General features: G+C 40.8%; 1 protein-coding gene and 1 long non-coding RNA gene across 2 annotated transcripts; one reads left to right on the top strand and one right to left on the bottom strand.

The window, feature by feature from the left end:
- The first annotated feature begins 719 nt into the window (after positions 1-719).
- LOC146665576 (uncharacterized) lies at positions 720-6,395 on the top strand. Its single transcript, XR_014912626.1, has 2 exons — positions 720-5,302; positions 5,870-6,395. It is a non-coding gene; the product is annotated as an uncharacterized LOC146665576 (long non-coding RNA).
- A 2,716-nt stretch (positions 6,396-9,111) lies between these two features.
- On the bottom strand, positions 9,112-19,380 carry hsdl2 (hydroxysteroid dehydrogenase like 2). Its single transcript, XM_085413307.1, has 10 exons — positions 19,242-19,380; positions 17,762-17,925; positions 17,550-17,648; positions 17,328-17,442; positions 14,459-14,562; positions 14,267-14,365; positions 13,924-14,190; positions 9,669-9,818; positions 9,433-9,561; positions 9,112-9,341 (listed from the first exon to the last, which is right to left on the bottom strand). The coding sequence occupies exons 1-10, from the start codon at positions 19,256-19,258 to the stop codon at positions 9,226-9,228; spliced, it is 1,260 nt and encodes a 419-aa protein (XP_085269433.1). The 5' UTR covers positions 19,259-19,380; the 3' UTR covers positions 9,112-9,225.
- Between the last annotated feature and the right edge of the window lie 1,924 nt (positions 19,381-21,304).

The raw sequence follows: 21,304 nt of genomic DNA, 5'->3' as shown, positions 1-21,304 counted from the left end.
GGAGTTAGAAGTTAGCAGGAAGCTAGCGGAAGTTAGCTCGCTAGTTTCGCTAGTTACCTAAGCATGATATTGCATGTTCTGACTGAGCGATTTCTGAAAAAAATCAAACGTACAGCTCTGCTATCACTTCCAACATAAATGAAGACAGGAAACTAAACAGCAGCGACGTTTGCAGGGTTACTGAAGTTGGGCTAGCTGGTATATAATGACGTGCTACGTGATCGCTAGCGACACAGCTATGTTAGCATAACATAAACAGTGAAGCTGGAGGACGAACACTAACACTTTTCCACTTATAAAAGTTAACGTGAAGGTTCTTCATGGTTAGAGACAAATGCAATCGCATGGCAGGATGCTGTAAACGGACCAAACTTCAGTCAGGAGAACAACTGAGATAATCCATCCACAATACGAGGTTAGTCATTAATATACTGCAGCAACATGGGAATAGAGCAGCTGCCAGAGAATTCAACATTAATGAATCAATGGTACAGAAGTGGAGGAAGCAAGAAGAATGAGTTTAATAAAGTTTGATTTATCTGACTGCTTTGTTTCGCTTAATGTGCCTTATAATCCCGTGCACCTTATGGTCCGAAAAATGCGTAATGCACACTGCAGTTTAATGTTGCAAAGCACCTCTTTTTAACTTCAGTGGATATTATACATGGTTATGCTCAGGATATGTCAGCCCATTTCTACTGGAAATGCCTTTTGGTTAAACTTTCAGCAAGGAATTTGCATTTGCACTGTTACATTTTTATAAAGCTTTAATGTACATAAAAACCAGCTTCTTGTTTAAGTGAAAATAAATGGAAGGTTGTCTTTTTGCGCTAGTAATGTTGTGGAGTTGTATTTTGTCTCGCATCAATTATATCGTCGGTTATATCGTTATCGCAAATTTTCAAATATATATCGTGATAAATATTTTTGGCCATATCGCCCTGCTCTAGCTCCCACAGTTGATTTCTTCACACCAAGCTGCTTGCCTATTGTAGATTCACTCTTCCCAGTCTGGTGCAGGTCTACAATACTTTTCCTGGTGTCCTTCGAGAGCTCTTTGGTCTTGGCCATGGCGGAGTTTGGAGTCTGACTGTTTGAGGCTGTGGACAGGTGTCTTTTATACAGATGATGAGTTCAAACAGGTGCCATTCATACAGGTAACGAGTGGGGGACAGAAAAGCGTCTTACAGAAGACGTTACAGGTCTGTGAGAGCCAGAGATTTTCCATGTTTGAGGTGACCAAATACTTATTTTCCACCCTAATTTACGGATAAATTCTTTACAAATCCTACCATGTGAATTCATGGATTTTTTTTCACATTCTGTCTCTCACAGTTGAAGTGTACCTCTGGTGAAAATTACTGACCTCTGTCATCATTTTAAGTGGGGGAACTTGCACAATCGGTGGCTGACTAAATACTTTTTTGCCCCACTGTATATGTCTTATCACCTTAAATCTTCACTCAAAGACAAGTATCTTTGACAGTGCATATATAGGTGTATCATATATAAGAGACAAATGTTGTTCCTTCAGTATGTTGGCATTACTAAATTTGGCTCATTGCTTATATATATTTATAAAAAGAAAATGTATAAGCTGTGATAACTGTTTCTGATAAAATGAAGAGTAGACTGATATATTAAATATTCCTTTATTGGGTGAGAAAATCAGACCATGTCATAACTGCTTTAAGTCATACAGAATAGATATCAGAGCCTTAAACAGGCGGACTTCTGCTAAATGGGTCAAACTGGGCAGAAAGTATACAAACACATAACATCCTTATAGAATATGATGTAACACTATAGATCAACTTACCTCAGAATATATAAAGCATATAAACAATTACAGCAATATGATGCAACAAACACAGCAGTGCTACTAATCCAAAATACTCAAAGCTTCATAGAACTGAAACAAACATTTATTTTTAGCTCCATTCTGCTGCTGATACGTACTTTAGGTTTCTGAATATTAAACTTGTTGCTGCCTTTCATAGTGTGTAACTTGAAGGCCCTGAGTACTTTCTCCCACACTGAAAACACTGGAATGATCAAATTATTTGAATATTACCTAATAAGACTGATTCAGGACAGACTGTTAGTTATTTCAAACTTTCCTAGCAGTCCTTCACAAACAGGGAACAGTCTGTCTATTCTCTCCATCTGTCAGCTGCTGCTGGCTCTTCCTCCTCCTCTTCCTCACACACTGCTGAGTTTGTCCTGGTGGATCATCAGGGGTGCAAAGCCTCACAGATGATGTGCAGCAGTGGGTCCCTCAGTCTGTCCTCACTCTTGACACTTGCAGTTGTCACTAGGGATGGGTATCGTTTAGGTTTTATCCGATACCGGTGCCAAATCGGTACTTTTGAAACGGTGCTGGTGCTTAAACGGTGCTCAAACCGGTGCTTAAAGAATGGAGAACACAAAATTGGTCCAAAAACCTCTCATGTTCAGCTGTTTTTTGTAAAAAGATAACCATGTTAGCCTTTTCTGCAGCTATAGGGCATATATGGTATCACTCTTGGCTGGAAGCAGTGCTTAAACAATGGAAAAAACACAAACTTTGTCCAAAAACCTCTCATGTTTAACTGTTTTCCACTTTTTCTTTGGTCATTTTAGCCTTTTTGTCCAGGGTAAAGGGAGTATCTGCCATCAAACAAGAAGACAGCCGCATGTAGCTATGATGATGTTTGCTAGTTCACCTTACATGCATTAATGTAATAACGTGGTTAGCCTACTCAACGTAAATTACACATGAACAACATTAAGCTACTCACGCAGAGAAGAACGGCTGCTGCTGCCGTCATCATCCTCATCATTTCTGCTACACTGGCAGGGCTACGGGCCAGGACTCTCCTCTTCGTGTTTTTGGGGGATGTTGCATAACAGGCAACCCACCCGCAGTAGATGTGCTCGGTGTGAGGTCTCGCAGCAAGCTATCAAATACGGCGCATTTCTGGGCTTTTAAAAAAAACGCTATGCGTCGCCAGGTGTTTCATCGGATTTGAGGTGTTACCTCCTTTGACAGTATCACAGTATCAGCTCAAAGCACTTGTTGCAGGCTGCTGAGTTTGCATATTTTGCTGTGAAGTACAGCCAGACTTTTGACCGCTTCGCCTTGGGCATTTTTAATCTGTAGCTGTGCTCTAAAAGAACGTACGTACCTGGGCCCGCCTACTATCCTCGGAAACGTAAAATGATTGGCTAGAAGTGTATCACAGCTCAGGAAAAAATAGCACCGAAATAAAGCACCGAAATGTGCGCTGCTTTTCGGTCTGGTTACTACCGTTTATGTCAGAACCGGTGCCATCATGGCACCGGACACCGGTACCCATCCCTAGTTGTCACACATGGAAATCAAATGTGTGATAAGCTGCAGGATTCAAACACAAGTGTAACGTATAAATACACGTTCATACTTTTATTACACAATCAGAGAGAAAGAAACAGAGAGAGAGTGCAGGACAGACAGACAGGTGTCTCAGGTGTACACACTGCTACAAAACAGCACAAGAGAATTCAGTGTTTGTGTTATTACGAAACAAGAAGAGTTCCCAGATGGTGCAGTGGACACATGTGTGACTCCTGTGATTAAAGCATCTTTCTTTCAGCTTAACGAGTGAACTGTCAGCTCGTTTAAACACACGTTAAAGTCCGTTTGGCTCGACACCACCGAACAGAGGCAGCAATATAACATAGCTAACATTAACAGTGCAGTGAATCCTGCTTGTGCCGTGATATTCAGGACTGCAAACCGAGCAGCATCACTGACTTTCAGCCTGTTGTGTTTGTGGATATATGACTGACTTTAATTATCCACAAAATCACCAGATTCTCTGTAAGATTAAGGCCAACTATATATATATTTTGAAGTAGAGGCTTTAAAACCAAGTAAACGCTGAAAGTACAAACATCACTAATGTCACATAACTTTGCCGACATGTGGCCAACAGTAATGTTTTAATGTTCTTCATTATTAAACTTTCGCACATAAATAAGTGACACAATATTCAGTACTTGCTTTTGACAGTTCACTCTTCGGCCGCTCCCTTCTGCCGTATTTTGCGGCAAAATTATCCACACCCACCGCCGCGCTATGAATTGTGCAATATATGGGACCACGAAGCGTGCACCGGACCACGCTTGATATTTGGGGAAATCGACGGCGCATTTGGAGTACGCATTTGAAGTACACTTCGAATTGGGACAGCCGTCGTCGCGTGGCGGTAACGTAATCGCACTCAAAAAGCGTGCGGTCTCTTAATTGGGACACAGCCACTGTAACGAATAGAACACCTGTCCTGTCTAAGAAATAGATCAATAAAGTAAAAAAAAGAATTATGAAGGGACTCCGTTAAATAGGAAAAACAAAGGAATTCAACAAATTCAAATCTAAATTGAATTTGTGGCCAACAGTAATGTTTTAATGTTCTTCATTATAAAAACATTCGCGAATAAATACGTGACATAATATTCAGTACTTACTTCTGAAAGTTTACTCTTCGGCGGCTCCGCTTCCGCCATTTTTTTCGGCAAAATTATCCACACCACAGCCGGGCTATGAAATCTGCCATATGTTGGGCCATGAAGGCTACACCGACCCATCCTTAAAATTCAGGGAAATTAAGGACGCATTTGAGGGCCGTATTTCGAGCAGCCTTTGAATTGGGACAGCCTTCGTCATGTCGCTGTGGCGTAATCGGCCTTAAAATGCGGCCTTGTAGTTACTAGGTAACAAAAGCTCAACACTGCCCCTAGCGTCCTGGAGCACTTCCGTTGTGTTTTGGAATTTGCAAGTGTTTTGGAGTTTGCATGTATTTTGGAGTTTGCAAGTGTTTTGGAGTTTGTACGTGCTTTGTCTCTAGGGGCCACCGTATGTGCGTACTTGTAAGCGTGGCAATGGCGGAGGAGCGCGGCTAAAAAACTTATTACTTTTTCTGGGTCACAAAATAAAACTTTTAAGATATTTTCAGGCAAGAATGTAGCTGTGTAAAGTTTAAGTATCTGCTCGATTTATCAAGACATCACATATTTGCAAAAATGCTCTAACGTTTTCGGAGACGTCCATTTTTTTCATGCTTTGTGGCAGCTTTTGAACATCTGTGGCATCTATTAATGTCAAATCTAGCCTTTATTTAACAACATAAGCAATCTCTATGTTACAATAATTGCACAGCCATTAAGGATCAAATCAGTTTCTGAAAAATGTTCTGTTTTTTCTCCCTCTGCTTGCTTCTTACTGTCTTTGAGGCTCGGGACCAGCACTCCTGTTGTTGGACAGAAAGACATCAACTCAGCGGTAAGTATTTTGGTTTTCCAATACATTAGCAACTGTCAGTGACATTTATATTAATCAGGCTGAACTTTAATCATACTTTAGATCAGCCTGTTTTACTTATTGTTTTATTTGTGCTTTGGTTTGGGGAAGTTTTGCTGTTGACTCCAGTTAATTCTACAAGACATGCTGTGTAAGTAAACAAACAATAACAGTTTGGTCTGCATTTCTTGAAAGATCACATCCCCCAAACTTAGTTTAGAGGGTCTACACTGTATATAGTGAAGTCTGCAAGTTTTCTAACAGCAAAATTTGTTTTGTTCCCAAATCATTTTGCACATCATTAGAATGAAAGTTATTGGCCATGTTTGCATAGCCCTTTTTAAAACGATGCTTTCATGACATTATTGTGTGTCGGGTGGGGGTCAGGGCTATCCAGACTGACAATTGGGACATTGAATGTCACCTCTCTGGTGGGGAGGGAGCCTGAGATTGTCTAAATTGGAGTCTGTTTTATACCAAATGCAGAAAAAAATGTTTTAAGAAAGCAATTAAGTTCATGTTCCAAAAAATATGATTGTTTGCTTGCAGGACACCAGGAGAGATGAGTCCTCCGTCACAGATGGTGTGGTCAGTGAAGATGGTCGCCTGCAGGTTCAAGCTCATTGCATCTCCAACCCACATCCACTGCCACTGTACTTCAGGGAAGTTAAAGACTTTCTTCTGCACTTACATTTGGATCACCTCGATCCATGATAGTCATTCAGGCAGTAATGCCTGGACTGGAAACAAGCCATCCTTAAAACATTACAACATTCCAGCTCATGTGTTGGAATGAAAAACAAATGTGTTGCTTAAATCAGAGACTGCACTTGTGACAGAACAACAAATATTTTATTTTGATTATATAAGTAATGTAAGTACGAAACAAACTTGTGGTAGACCTAAACTTATTTTCAGAATAATTACATCTGAGACTTTGTTTCATTGTGAGATTATAACAGTGATGGCAATATAATTGTTTGTTGTTCAGCAGAACAGTGTCCAGTATGTTGGCTGTTATACTTTGTTGTGTTTGAAAATAAAAGTTGGGCTGATTTTAACATCATTACAAAAAGTGTTGTTAATTATTTTTAATCATATTCAGGTTACCACAAATTGTTTTTTCATTTAGTTGAACTTGAAATGTTTGTCAGTAGGTAAACAATTAAAATTGTACAGTCAGAAATATCAAGTTATTCTTAATACTGCAGACTTGCAATGTGTAAGTTGTCCTAACAGTCATCTTAAGTAAGCTTTACTTACTCTTTTTGAGGCAACGAGTTTCCTCAATTTCTTTGAGTTCTGGGAACTAACAAGGCTGTACACTGTACTCAAAATGAGTAAGTTGCCCTAACTTGGTCATCTTACGTAGACTTGATCGAATTTTCTTGAGTTCTGGGAACAAATGAGCTTGTACAGAGTACTCAAAATAAATAAGTTGTCCTAATTTAGTCATTTTTAGCTAAGCTTTACTCAATTTTTTTGAGGCAACAAGTTTCCTCAATTTTTTTGAGTTCTGGGAACTAATTAGATTTTACAGTGTAGGACTCCAGTAGAGAACGTAATTTAACTCTTTCTGCACCTCTGGGTGAATGAGATGCTGACAGATCGCTGCTTTTTTCTTTCTATCGGGTTGTTTTTCTTTACTCGAAGAGATCAAATTATTGGTGGTGACAATTCAATAATCGCTGGATATTGGTGGGGACATGTCCCTTCCGTCCATGCCAAATCTACGCCCTTGGTGTGTGCCATTATCTATGCTGAACCAGACATTCCAGCAATAGCTGAGTGACAAGCAGATACAAAAGGGCTGACCTGTCACAATAAAACAGTCCCAGGTCAGTGCCACATATGCAGATGATACGCAGTTATATTTCCACCAGAAGGCAGAGAATACAAATGTAAATTAAATAACAGGAAGGCCTTACCAACATAAATATTAAGAGTATTCATGATATCAAGAACTACAGTATTGATAACTGACATTTGTTAAGTGATACAATTTAATGCACCCTTTTCTAAATAGAAGTAGTTTTTGGTTCCCAACTGGCACGTAAAAAAAAAAAAAAGGCAGACAGTAATAATGAGCTAGTTCTCACCTGCTGCTCCTTGTTCCTGATGTTGCTATCACTCTGTAGCAACGTGTTTTTCATGTCCTTACTTGAATAAAAGTGCTAAAGACAACACAGTTAGATAGCCATATATTTGCATCAACAAGGTGATTCCCAAAATGCCTTCAGCCTAAGCCTATCTTTGCATGCCGTGCTGTCCTTAAAAATGTTAAGGAGCCTGGACAAGTGGAGGACAGAAGAAGTATGAGGCCTAAAAAAACTGCAGTGGACAAACAGTATGTGAAAGTTATGGAATTGGAAAAACAAAAACCTGACACTGCATCTGGACCTTCTGCTGATTGTTTGCTGTTCACTAAAATCTCATCAGAAATGGTGCCAGAATGGTGGCTGTCAAGAAGACATTGTTAAGGCCTGGAAAAAGGGCAAAAAGGCTGAGGTAGTCAGACAAGAAGATGCAGCTGTCTGATGGATTTATGACTGCAAATTTGAAAATTGTGGTTTAAATTGTTGTCAGTATGTAAGGAGGAGATCAGAAGAGAGGTCCAGCAGCCATCTGTAAAACACTAATAATTGAAGCAGAAAAAAGCCTCTAAAATTAAGATGACCCATCAAACATTTGTGGACATGCTATTGCATCAGTCTTACCTACAAACATTTGTTTACAGATGTTCTATAAAGTCAAGTTTTTAGTTTTTGTGTTTTACACTACGGGGCCACCGTAAAGAGCTCACAGGAAATTTAAATCATTAAAGTTTCACTGAAGCCTTCCTGCATGCACACTGGCAGCGTCATAGTTTAAAGTCAGAGACAATCAGGGCGCCTTCAGAGCAGCAGCGCCCCCTGGTGTTCCCGATTTGTATGAATAAAAATGCGTGCATTTTAACTTCGGTTTTACATTTTAAAGCTGATGCACTCAGGAATCTTTGAGTTTTTTTGTTAGTGTGTAATTAAAATTAGTTTCTGTTTTTAGCACCATGAAGAAATTAACCTGATTTAATTTCGGACAAGACAGAATAAGGTAGAAAGGAAAGTGGGAACAAATTAGAGAACAGACATGCAGGATTAGGGTTGTACTTAAACCCAACATGGGCCACCTGCTCAACCAGGTAAGCAGATCCCAAACTGATTTATTAGCAGTAAATCAAAACTGGAAATTAATCTAAATAAAATAGTAAATAGTATCAAAGCTACTCATGCTTTTACAGATTCACATAAGACCTTATTCAGGATTAAACAGGGTCAAACCAAAGACACACATCCATCAATTAATTCTGAAGGAAACTTCTAGTTGGCCCATTAATAATCATCAACTTACACCCATCTGTATTTCTTTCATTTTTTTGCAATTAAAATCTGATAATCTGTTAGTGTTTATAACTACTGATATGAAAACACATTTCACTTCAAAATGTGAAAGACACAGAACTATTAAAAAAAATCAGTACTGCGTTAATCCCCTGCATGCACTCCAGCAACAGTACTGCTGCAGCAGTACTGGTGTCTGATATCTGGCTGTACTTGCCTGCTGCTGTCATAACAGCTGTTATCGAGGGGAATAGATCAAATCAGTCTCTGTATCAGGCTGTAAACACGTTTATTTCTGCTGTAAAGCTGGGCATTTTAACGTGGGGCTGAGTCACTGCTGGAGTCTATAGTGGACATTGGTTTCTGATTGGCTGTCTGAACTCAGCTGAAGGAAGGTATTGGACACACCCTGGATGTTATTAAGGTTGCTTTATTGAGGTGTTAATGTGTTTTTATTATTAAGGCAACATGTACAGGAACAAAGAGCAAGAGGGTGGGGCCTGTATACATGTGGGTGGGGTTTCATTTTCACAGTTTGGCCTTGTTCATGCGATTCATGAGTTTCTCCAACTTGATCGCCAGCGTCATGTCTCCTTTGATCTTCAGCTTCCCTGACATGAATGCCATCGTGGGCTTCAGTTTCCCTGAAATAACAAAACTGCAGCTTCACTAATGTTTCCTATAGTCATTTTTTTTTTTTTTTTTTTTTTTTTTATTGCCATGGTGACAGGTTACCTGAAAACATCTTGCTGAAGTCACTGGAGTCCATTTTCATGACAACGTCAGCTTTGGTGGGGGGCTCACCCTGCCCCACGCTGCCCGAGCCAGTCTTCAAGTCCAGAAACCAAACGCCAGTGTGCTCTCCTATATGAACATAAACAAGTGTTGAAGACACGCCCATTGAATCTCTTTATATGGACATAAATGTTAAAGACACGCCCACTGGACTTGCCCCTTTAATTCCTTGTTACCTGACAGGTCAAACTGATAGATGCCCTGAGTAGACTTGACAACGTCTTCATTAATGACTCCTTTGATGGCATCAAACGTGGTTTCCACTGGGCCTCCAGAGGTGGGCGTGGCTGATGATGAGGATGGTGGTTTAAAGGCTGGGGTTGCCCCTAGGAAAAAATAAGGTGTTAAAAATGGTAAAGACCCCGGGGCTGCTGGGATGTCAAAGTCAAAGCCAACGTCTTTATTTTTTTTAGTTTTAGTCTTTTCACCAGGTGACTGGCTAAAAGAGCTCCAGGGTAATAAACTTAATGTTCCCATTTATTCTTGATAATGTCACAGTGACTGAAAGTATTTCTCCTAACACAAATTATTGCACTGCATTTTATTTAGATTTGAATTTGTTGAATTCCTTTGTTTTTCCTATTTAACGGAGTCCCTTCATAATTCTTTTTTTTACTTTATTGATCTATTTCTTAGACAGGACAGGTGTTCTATTCGTTACAGTGGCTGTGTCCCAATTAAGAGACCGCACGCTTGAAGTACGCATTTTGAGTGCGATTACGTTACCGCCACGCGACGACGGCTGTCCCAATTCGAAGTGTACTTCAAATGCGTACTCCAAATGCGCTGTCGATTTCCCCAAATATCAAGCGTGGTCCGGTGCACGCTTCGTGGTCCCATATAGCCCACAATTCATAGTGCGGCGGTGGGTGTGGATAATTTTGCCGCAAAATATGGCAGAAGGGAGCGGCCGAAGAGTGAACTGTCAAAAGCAAGTACTGAATATTGTGTCACTTATTTATGTGCGAAAGTTTAATAATGAAGAACATTAAAACATTACTGTTGGCCACATGTCGGCAAAGTTATGTGACATTAGCGATGTTTGTACTTTCAGCGTTTACTTGGTTTTAAAGCCTTTAAAATATAATAATACAATAGTCGACCTTAATCTTACAGAGATTGTGATGATTTCATGGATAATTAAAGTCAGTCGTATATCCACAAACACAACAGGCTGAAAGTCAGTGATGCTGCTCGGTTTGCAGTCCTGAATATCACGGCACAAGCAGGATTCACTGCACTGTTAATGTTAGCTATGTTATATTGCTGCCTCTGTTCGGTGGTGTCGAGCCAAACGGACTTTAACGTGTGTTTAAACGAGCTGACGGTTCACTCGTTAAGCTGAAAGAAAGATGCTTTAATCACAGGAGTCACACATGTGTCCACTGTACCATCTGGGAACTCTTCTTGTTTATCACTCGTAATAACACAAACACTAAATCCTCCTGTTTGCAGCAGTGTATACACCTGAGACTGTCACCTGTCTGTCTGTCCTGCACTCTCTCTCTGTTTCTTTCTCTCTGATTGTGTAATAAAAGTATGAACATGTGTTTATAAGTTACACTTGTGTTTGAATCCTGCAGCTTCTCACACATTTGATTTCCATGTGTGACAACTGCAAGTGTCCAGAGTGAGGACAGACTGAGGGACCCACTGCTGCACATCTGTGAGGCTTTGCACCCCTGATGATCCACCAGGACAAACTCAGCAGTGTGTGAGGAAGAGGAGGAGAAAGAGCCAGCAGCAGCTGACAGATGGAGAGAATAGACAGACTGTTCCCTGTTTGTGAAGGACTGCTAGAAAAGTTTAAAATAACTAATTGTCTGTCCTGAATCAGTCTTATTAGGTAATGTTCAAATAATTGTATCATTCCAGTGTTTTCAGTGTGGGAGAAAGTACTCAGGGCCTTCAAGTTACACACTATGAAAGGCAGCAACAAGTTTAATATTCAGAAACCTAAAGTATGTATCTGCAGCAGAATGGAGCTAAAAATAAATGTTTGTTTCAGTTCTATGAAGCTTTGAGTATTTTGGATTAGTAGCACTGCTGTGTTTGTTGCATCATATTGCTGTAATTGTTTATATGCTTTATATATTCTGAGGTAAGCTGATCTATAGTGTTACATCATATTCTATAAGGATGTTATGTGTTTGTATACTTTCTGCCCAGTTTGACCCATTTAGCAGAAGTCCGCCTGTTTAAGGCTCTGATATCTATTCTGTATGACTTAAAGCAGTTATGACATGGTCTGATTTTCTCACCCAATAAAGGAATATTTCATATATCAGTCTACTCTTCATTTTATCAGAAACAGTTATCACAGCTTGTACATTTTCTTTTTATAAATATATGTAAGCAATGAGCCAAATGTGTTGCCAACAACAATAATAAAAGAACAATATTTGTCTCTTATATATGATACATCTATATATACACTGTCAAAGATACTTGTCTTTAAGTGAAGATTTAATGTGACAGGAAATATAAATAACTGCAACTTGAATCTTTGACACAGAGTTCAAGCTCACTGCTGTAATATATCCTGTAAAATATATATCTATTTATCCATCTATATATATCATAATAATCTGACAATACATATAATATTGGCCATATTATATTTACTAGAGATGGCACGATACCACTTTTTTATGTCCGAAACCGATATCATACATTTGGATATCGGCCGATACCGATATGAATCCGATATAGTGTGTTTTTTAATTAAAACTGTTTTTTTAATATCTTGCTGCATTTTGTATAAGTTCATACTCAAGTTTAAATAAACAACAACACTAAAGCTATTCTGTTATACCTGTATGCAAAAACTACACTGCACCCAAAATATTTCATAGTTCAATACTGATCAATCTAATAAACTTAAACCTACTCCATCCATCCTCCCTATTCTGGTATTTTAAAGAGTAAGCAACCTAATTAATAGGGTTGCAAACTCCCAGCAAAAAAAATAAATAAATAGGGAACCACCCTCCACCTCATGATGCTTAATCGACGTAAAAACTTTAATTTGATGAAGTGTGAAATAAAATGCACAGAAATCAATTATTTTTCAAGAATAATTAAATAGATTCAACATCTTTCTTCAACAGAATTGCAGACTGCACAGATGGAAAAAGTACTATAGCTTACTAGGGTATATTAGACTTAACGTTACTATATACAGTAATGGACTTCTATACATTTTACATCAGATTAAAACTTTGGGTGTAAGATTCAGATAATTATTTATTAAAAGCTCGACATTTTATATGAGAATAAGAAAGAAAAGTATGTCTTTGTGCCCCCTTTTCCCTGTTCATGCCCTATCGGCCCCCCTGGCTAAACTTTGCTAGATCCGCCCCTGCACAGTTACCAGCGTCAGCTACGTAGAAAAGGATCCTGGTGTAGAAAGTAATATTAAATAAATTCTAACAACAGCTTATCAAGCTTAAACGTGCTGCTGTTGTTCAGCCGCTGGTTTCCTCTTTCTGGCGCGAAGTGGGCGATAAACAAACAAGAGAGACGGACTCGTGACAGAAAAGCCGATCAGCTGATCATTGATCAGTTTCACGATTGAAGTAGCAGCAGGAGACGGAGGGAGAGAGAGAGAGAGGCAGTCGCTCCATATATCGGTTGTTAAGCTTAACGCGGGAATGCTTTACAAATATTCAGAGATGAACTTACACACTTGCTTTACTTCTCTCTGGGATAACTTCCTCGGAGATGAATGCCAGTTTGGTAGCGAGGCTCCAAATGCTGAACCAGACAACAGATCTCGCACGCCACAGCCGCTCTATCACGTGACACACTGCTCCGACGTGCTACGGTTATGAGCCGAGTTACGCCGTGTTGCAAGTTTTGTGAGGTGCTTTTTTGATATTTAATGGATCGGATTACATTTTTTTATTTCTCTCCGATATCAGATCCAGTAATTTAGGTCAGTATCGGACCGATACCGATACGTAATATCGGATCGGTCCATCTCTAATATTTACATTACCAAAGTGAGATGACTTTAGTCTCATGAACAACATTAGCTAATTGTTATTTACTCACTAATCTTGAAATGACTTCAGTACAGACATGAAGCCCAACAATCATGTTTACAGTCCCGTGGTCTCAGCCTCAGATACTCAACTAATCAAAGTGATGTCATGACAAAAATGAATGACCAAGAAAACATTTTTCTCCTTCATTTCTGTCAAACAAAGCTGTATGAAACGTTTCTCGCGGTTAGTATCATGGTAGCTAGGCAACCTGAACAGCGCAACGAAGGCTAGACCGTCCCATTTCACAAGCCTCTCACTTCCGCACTTCTCGTACTTATAGTACGCACCGTACGTAGTACGCGTAGTGCGCGTACTTCAAGCGTGCGGTCTCTTAATTGGGACACAGCCAGTGCCTGGCAGGCAGCAGTGTGTTTGTTTGTACCGTGCTGCTCCATCTTCTCCACCAGTGACTCTGGAGTCTCATCCAGGAAGAAGTCTGGCAGCAGAGGGTGACCCGGCTGGACAGCGTACTGGTCGAAGTCTTTGACGCCCTGCTCTCTGAGGAACTCCTCATCCACCAGGAAGTGACCCGTGTAATCTTTCGGACGGGACAGGATGGCGTAGGCAGCGTCCGCTATGATGTCAGCTTTCCGACACTGTTTACTGACACCCTCTCCCCCCAGCATGTCCATGGCTGCTGTCTGAATCGCTATGGCAACAACACAGAGCAGGGTTAATATTACAGAATAAGTGTTAGCATTGTTAGCATGCTAACAGCTGCTCACCCGTCCTCGGCCAGAGGGCGTTGACGGCAATTTGACCTCTGAACTCTTCAGCCATTCCCAGTACGCACATGGACATGCCATACTTCGCCATTGTGTAGGCTTTAAAAAAAACAAACAAAAAAAACAAATCAGACATGTAAAGGTTGTACAGATGCATGATGGGACACAGGGCCAGATAGTTGCTATAGTTACCGGTGTGGTTCTTGAACCAGACGGGGTTCAGGTTGAGAGGCGGCGACAGGTTCAGGATGTGAGGATTCTGACTCTTCAGCAGGTGAGGGATGACCAGCTTAGACCTGAAACACAGACCCATCAAACACGTGTGACCACATACATGTTACTGTCCACATGTATTTGAAAACCTGTTCCGGTAACACAAGTGTTTTCCTAAGTGTCTTGTTTTCTAATCATTGAAAGACAAAGCTGTATCTGATTACATGAATACGCTACACTCTGCTCCAGTTCATACTGCCCTCTGCTGGTGTTGTCATGCTTTGCCCCACAACACAGATCTCACACAGTATCAGTTTAAAAGGAGGAGCATCTTTCTTTCTTTTTCCCCCCCTCACAGGACTGTCAACCTTACACAAATGACTTTAAGTTTAAATGTTAAAGTCACTTTCATGAGTGATACTGAGGGGAGGCAGGAGGAAGTGACACGCAGCTGACAGGGTGACACGTTCACCCTCTGAAACCCAAAACACACAAAGCGCTCATCAGCCCACACCACGAGTTTATTCCCAACTCCCAGGATGAAGACACGTTTACATGTTCACAGCGATGCATGAGTTCTCTTTACTGTGAACAGATGTGGGCGAATATCAGCTGAGCAGCAAGATTAACTCGTAACATCTGCCCTGAGTTTCCTTTTACACCTGTACTCATACCAACTGTCCATCGTGGCCTCACAGCCAACTTTTCACTGATGGATATGAGAAAGTTTCGCCTGAAATAATGATGTGTACAGAATAAATGGCTAAAAATCGAGTTGTCACTGATCACTCTGACCATCATCCATCAGCTCACCCTGATCTGAAATGACTTAATCTAAAACTGGACTAAATGCAGTTTAAATAGTTTTTGCACTATGAGCTGTTTAGACACCGTTCCAAGTTCAAATATGATGCAGTCATTAAATGCTGCAGGGCAAAATTTTAAATGTTCAACAGAGTCTAAAAATATTAAGTTTGACTCTCGAAGTCACCAAAGTATCTGTTTTTATCTGAGTCCTATACGCAGTCACTCTTTTTTATTTGGGCTCTTCAGCCTGTATTTTGACAGGCTAGACAAGAGAGCACGCAGGCGTAAACACACAAACACAGCAAATAGCTTGAGCCCAACTCAAACCAAGGCCTCTGAATTCGTCTCGGGGCAAAGGTGTAACCTGCTCAGCCTGCTGAGGAGTACTGGCAGCACTGGAAGGTTTTCAGCATGTATCGAGTTCTGGTTTTTCCAGTCTCATGAAACTCTGAGGACACGTGGCTCCTTAACTCCTCCTTAACTTGACTCACAAAATGCAAACCGTCCATCTCCTCAACTCCAATACTAAGTAATGACACCCAAATCACAGCACATCGTGTTTTGACGCACACAGAGCAGTGTACTGATAGTGTGGTAGATTACAAGCACGACTGGTGTTTAGACCAAACCTGTTTAATGAGTGCTTCCATCATGCTCCGCTCATACCAGCGGCTCGTGAAGTTATCAGGCAGGAGTGTTTATGGAGAGCTAGATTATGATGTTATAGAAAGACTGCTGTAGCACCCATGTATGCTCATTGAGTGCCACCTAGTGTCATTTCAACTTTACAGCAGGACCATCTGAGGACAGAGGGTTAAAGAAGCTTAAACAGACATGCACCTCTTACTTGTGACTTCTCTACCTTCAACTTGGTGGGAAACATGATGTGAGGGAAGTGTTTGAAAGCAGAAACTATAAGGAGACGTTTGGTGCCCAGAGAATTTGACTTTTAACCACACTATATGGAAATTTAAAGAAATAGCAACAGATGTTTTATTTCAGTGATCCAGTGAAACCTTTCCCTGCTCCATGTCTACGATTTCTATAAGTGAAGAAAAATTCCTTCCATTCGTCAATTATCCTAAAGGGTGAAACACACATTACTAATGTAAACTGAACTCAAGTGAACACTGAACTCACTTTGATAAGTTAATCTTTCATGATCTGAACAATTTCTATAAATCATGCAAATCGGTTATTACAGCAGTGCAACGTTTAACAACCTGCTGGTGGAAAATTAAAGGACACCAGCAGCATTTCCACGATGCGCTCCACTCACTCAGGTTTCTGAACAGCCTGATGAGACGGTGTCAGCTCGTCTCCTAAAGTGTGGTCTTCTTCCTCTGCTATGAGCTGATAAAAACATGTGGCTACTTTATTCCCGCTAAAAGCACTGAAACTTGTTTCTTTGATATTTAGTGCACTTCAGCTCAGCTCACGGTGCAGGGGTTTACAAATATACTTGGCAAACAACAGGTTGCAGGACAAAAACACCACCGGAGAGTTGTGTCACTCCGTCAGTTTCAAAACTTTGTTGGTGAAACCGTTTGACGACCTTTATGTTTACTTTGGTGGTACGTGTTCTCATGAGGTGTAGTGTGTGTTTGGGAGTCACACCGTTTTGGTTTAAAGCTACAAGAAATGTAACTATGCTGTTGTGCTCACATCATCATCAGGTCACATGGAAACATCTTTTTTTGATCCACTGGATTACAAATGCAGACTCTGCTCTTTATTTGCCCGTTGTCATGGTGAATCAGTGATGGCAGCTTTCTTTTATCAACTCAGAGCTGAATGATTAACCCTGATCAGCCTTTCTGGCACTCAAACAGTCACCTGTAACTCCTCACTGTAAACATACTTCCTGTATGTGAACTCACAGTTTACAGGAGACAAGCTGGTTACCTGCTCTACCTGTTCTCACCTGTCACAGACCTGGAACTACCAATCGTGTCTGCGTGTGATGGATGAGTTGCTGTAGCTTTAAGCGTCTTAGCTCACTTCCTGTTTAAAAAAAACAAACGCAGGTATGTGCTCATACGTCAGGTAAGTTCCTCTCAGGTTGATTCCCAGCATCAGGTCGACCTTTTTCATATGCGTCTCCAGAGTTCCTGTCAGACTGATGGCACTTGCATTGTTCACCAAGATGTCGATGCCTGCCAATCAGACAAGAACTGATGATGTCACTGATAAGGTGGTGTGTTGCCAGGATAGAATTTACTTCCTGTTCTGATTAAAGGTGATTTTGAAAAAGTGTCTTTACCTCCAAATGCGTCAACGGCTTTCTGAACAGCATCTCCGATCTGCTGCTCATCACGAATGTCCACCACGCATGGCAATGCCTTTCCGCCCGCTGCCTCCACTGCAACATGCGCGCGCGCACACACACACACACACACACACACACACACACACACAAAATGTAAGTTCAGAGACAAAGGTTGCTCGTTACCTTATTGACCTGTCAGCGCTCACCCTCCTGTGCTGCGGTGTAGATGGTCCCGGGGAGTTTGGGGTGGGGCTCAGCAGTTTTGGCAGCAATCACGATGTTGGCACCATCTCTGGCAGCTTTCAGAGCTATGGCCTTCCCGATTCCTCGACTCGCTCCAGTGATGAAGAGCGTGCAGCCAGCTAGCTTCCTGCAGCAGGAAGAAAGTTAACCTATATGCCAACACCTCCCTTCTCCCCTCAGTGAAAATAAGACAGAAGAAAATTAAAAGAACCTAAATAATCCGCCCTACATTTTTTATTTCTTGTTTTAAGTTAATTAAATGTTTAATATTCTTAAAATAGGAAACAAAGGAATGCGTTAATTTCTTTAAAAAAAATCTAAAGAAATTTCATTGAGTTGGCAGGTGGTGGTTTGTACGGGCCATATTTGAGATTAAATTAATAAAATGTATATATTTGACACACACAGGACTCTGAATTGTTTGTCAATTCCAAATATGCAAGTTTCTGTTGGTTTTTAATAGTAAAACCTACACAGCAACATTGTTTTATTTTGAAAATTCACTTCCTGTAAGGTTAGCTTAACTACACTAGCGTTCAGCGGCTGTTCGAACAAAAAAATCATCTGAATAAGTCTCAGTCCAAAAACGAGCTTCAGGCAAACTTTTCCTGCTAAAAAACAAATAAAGGAGGGAGTGTTTAATTAGCCCGGGAGCTAACAGACAGAGGTAGTTACACGGTAGCTGCTGCTGCTGCTACAAACTCCTACATCTGACGCTTTGAACGCTACAACTCAAAGGTCAAAGGGCAGACAGAGTACAGCCAAATTGCTAATTATTTATGAAAGACACAGTTATAACAGTTAGTTCGGCTCCACTATGGTCGAAAACGTTTATTTATATTAAAATGGCCACTCGTTAGTGGGTTGATTCCTTGGGATTGTCGAGTGGATGCCGATGCAGCTAATTAAATGTTTAAGCTGAATTCAGACTGATCACCAGTGACCAGACGCTGCAGATAAGATCCTGTAATTTAAAGCAATGCCACCAGCTCAGTTCCTCTCCCGTGAGGTACCAGTTTAAAACTGTTTACATACACTACAGTTCTACAGCTTTTCTCTGCTCTGAACTCTAAATCAGGTGGTTAATAAATGCAGACCACACAAGTTTCTGAACAGAAACAGCCTGTTTGCATGCAAGGGCAGAATCTCATTGTGAATAAGCAGTTGCCACCAGATCCAATACAATAACCTTGGACTTCATAATGCCTTGCTCAAAAAGACAGACGACAAGAGAAGAAGAACAAAGTATAGCAGATTTACACAACGGAACTCTTCATCATTAATTCGGCTGCGTTAAAACCCTCAAATCGAACCATTTTATTAATTTAAAACCTCCGCTTGTTCCAGGGCTGCGTAGCATTCCGTGACGACACTTCGGGCGAACCGCGGACTTTACACAGCGAACTTTTGAATGGACTTCTGCGTGCAGGAGAAGGCACTCACCCTGTGTTCTGGAGCATGGTGGGGCTCAGGTGAGTTGAAATGTAGAGGAAGCGATCACAGTTTGTGCACAAATTGGCTGCGGGTCGTCTTCTTCACCTTTCACCCAATTCAAGCGCCCCACGCCACAGCCGGAAGTCAGACATAACTTCCGGTCCGCATACCGACGAGATGCATCAATCGGACTATAATTTTTTTAATTGCTTAGAGTTTGCTCAAAATTCATTCACTTGTGTAAAATACTGCATTTTGTTCAGTTCAATTGTTTTCATATATAGTACAAAATCCCAACGGTGGCAGTCTAAGGTAAACCCGACACTAACACATGTATGCAACCAAAAACCTTTTTTTTTTGACTGTTTCTTAGATTTTCCTCTCACTGAAACATTCAAAAATATATATTTTTTAATTCCATCTCGTCAGGTTTGCTAGCAGAACTCACGTTTTTAGTTTAATTAAGCGTGCAATGTCCCTTTTAAAACTGAAATTTGGTATCGTATACTTGAGTCAAAAAACCATAACCAATAATTATTTCTTACATTAATGTAATATTTCTAGAAAATGAAATAAATTGAGGGGGGTCAGTAGGAGTGGGAGGGTATCGTAGGTTTGGCGATGTGAGGAGCTCAGATGATCCCCAACAGGTTTGTTTTGTTCATAGGGAAAGGTAAGGAATCTCAGAAAAATTATGCATAGTATTGAAAATCAAATATTGATTTTTGTCATTGCTGTTGTGCTTTTTATAATGTCAACTCCTCATGTTTTGCAAAAAAACAAAAAGAAAACAAAAGAGAACTGTACGTCATGGAGGCAACTGAAGATCATTTTTTGAGTCAACACCCTAAAAAACATGAAATTTACCAAAAGTATTCCATGCAGCTGAACAGTAGCGGTTTCTGATACGGGCGACACGGGCGGTTGCCCCGGGCGGCATCGTGGTGGGGGCGACATCACGGGCATCGGCAAAAAACAAAAACAAAAAACTTGCTCGTAGGCTACTCATGCTGCCCCGACATCAGCCAGCGCATAGTGGGAATGGCGCAGGCACCGATGGGTTTTCTATCGCCCATTTGCTGGGAGTAAGGGCACCCTCCGTTTGCGAGGTGCGCCTACTGCTTGCGGCACAGGGAGGAGACGGCGGGGCGGCGGGGGATTCTCTGGCTGGCTGGAGCAGCGTCTAATAACCAACTCGGAAAATAAAACAAAATAAAAAACAAACCAACGAACACGAAAACACCAGAGATCATGATACAGACTTATAATTTGCACCGATGTTTTTTCCAAATTCTGTATGTGAAAAGTGAGCGCGAGAGCCCTCGGTGCGCCTGCTTGCTGCTGAAGTCAAAGTAAACTTTATTGTCATCTCCGCTACATACAGTCCAGTAGAGAGACAAGATGACGAGGCTCCAGTTACAGTAGTGCAAGTAAACAAACAATAAATATAAGAAGAGTGAGAAAATAAATATACACTTTAGGACCAGGGGTAAAGGGATCAATAACAATTTAAAATTTATAATAATTTACAGTTTGATGATTTAAAGTCTCACACAACCCGAGGGAGTGTTCGCCCAGGGCGCCAAACAGGCTAGGACCGCCAATGCAGCTGAATTTTTATTTTATTTTTTTCAGACCTGTGTAATGCAAAGAAAACTAAAAACACCAACAATCACATGGCTCCCTGTGAGCAAGCACTTTAGCGACAAAGGGAAGGAAAAACTTCCCTTCAACAGGAAGAAACCTACAACAGGGATAGGTAGCCATTAGAGCAGGAAGACAGGACAAAGACACACTGTGTAAGAAGTTAAAAGCTATCTTGTAACCAATTTATTATACATATATATTAGGGGTGCAACAATACTCGTATCGATATTGAACCGTTCGATACAGTGCTTTCGGTTCGGTATGCATATGTATCGAACAATACAAAATTTTTAATTTATTTTATCAACTTTCCTTCTGACGATGCTGTCTGTGTTGAGCGCTCAGTGGATCTGCATTCGACTACTCCGCCTAGGCTGCACTGTCGAGTGCAGATCCCCTGAGCGCAGCGCAAGCTAGCAAGACAG

The sequence above is a fragment of the Rhamphochromis longiceps genome, linkage group LG7 (genome assembly GCF_057381845.1).
Source record: "Rhamphochromis longiceps isolate RC_006_pf linkage group LG7, R_longiceps_female_GT1.1, whole genome shotgun sequence".
Lineage (NCBI taxonomy): Eukaryota > Metazoa > Chordata > Actinopteri > Cichliformes > Cichlidae > Rhamphochromis > Rhamphochromis longiceps.
This window is presented reverse-complemented; position numbering and strand designations above follow the sequence as displayed.

Bases quoted from the DNA above. Each gene is read 5' to 3' on its own strand.
- hsdl2 (XM_085413307.1), bottom strand. The intron at 17,443-17,549 runs GTAAAGACACTT...TCTGATTGGCAG, and splicing joins AGCCGTTGACGCATTTGGAG to GCATCGACATCTTGGTGAAC. The intron at 9,562-9,668 runs GTAACAAGGAAT...ATGTTCATATAG, and splicing joins CTATCAGTTTGACCTGTCAG to GAGAGCACACTGGCGTTTGG.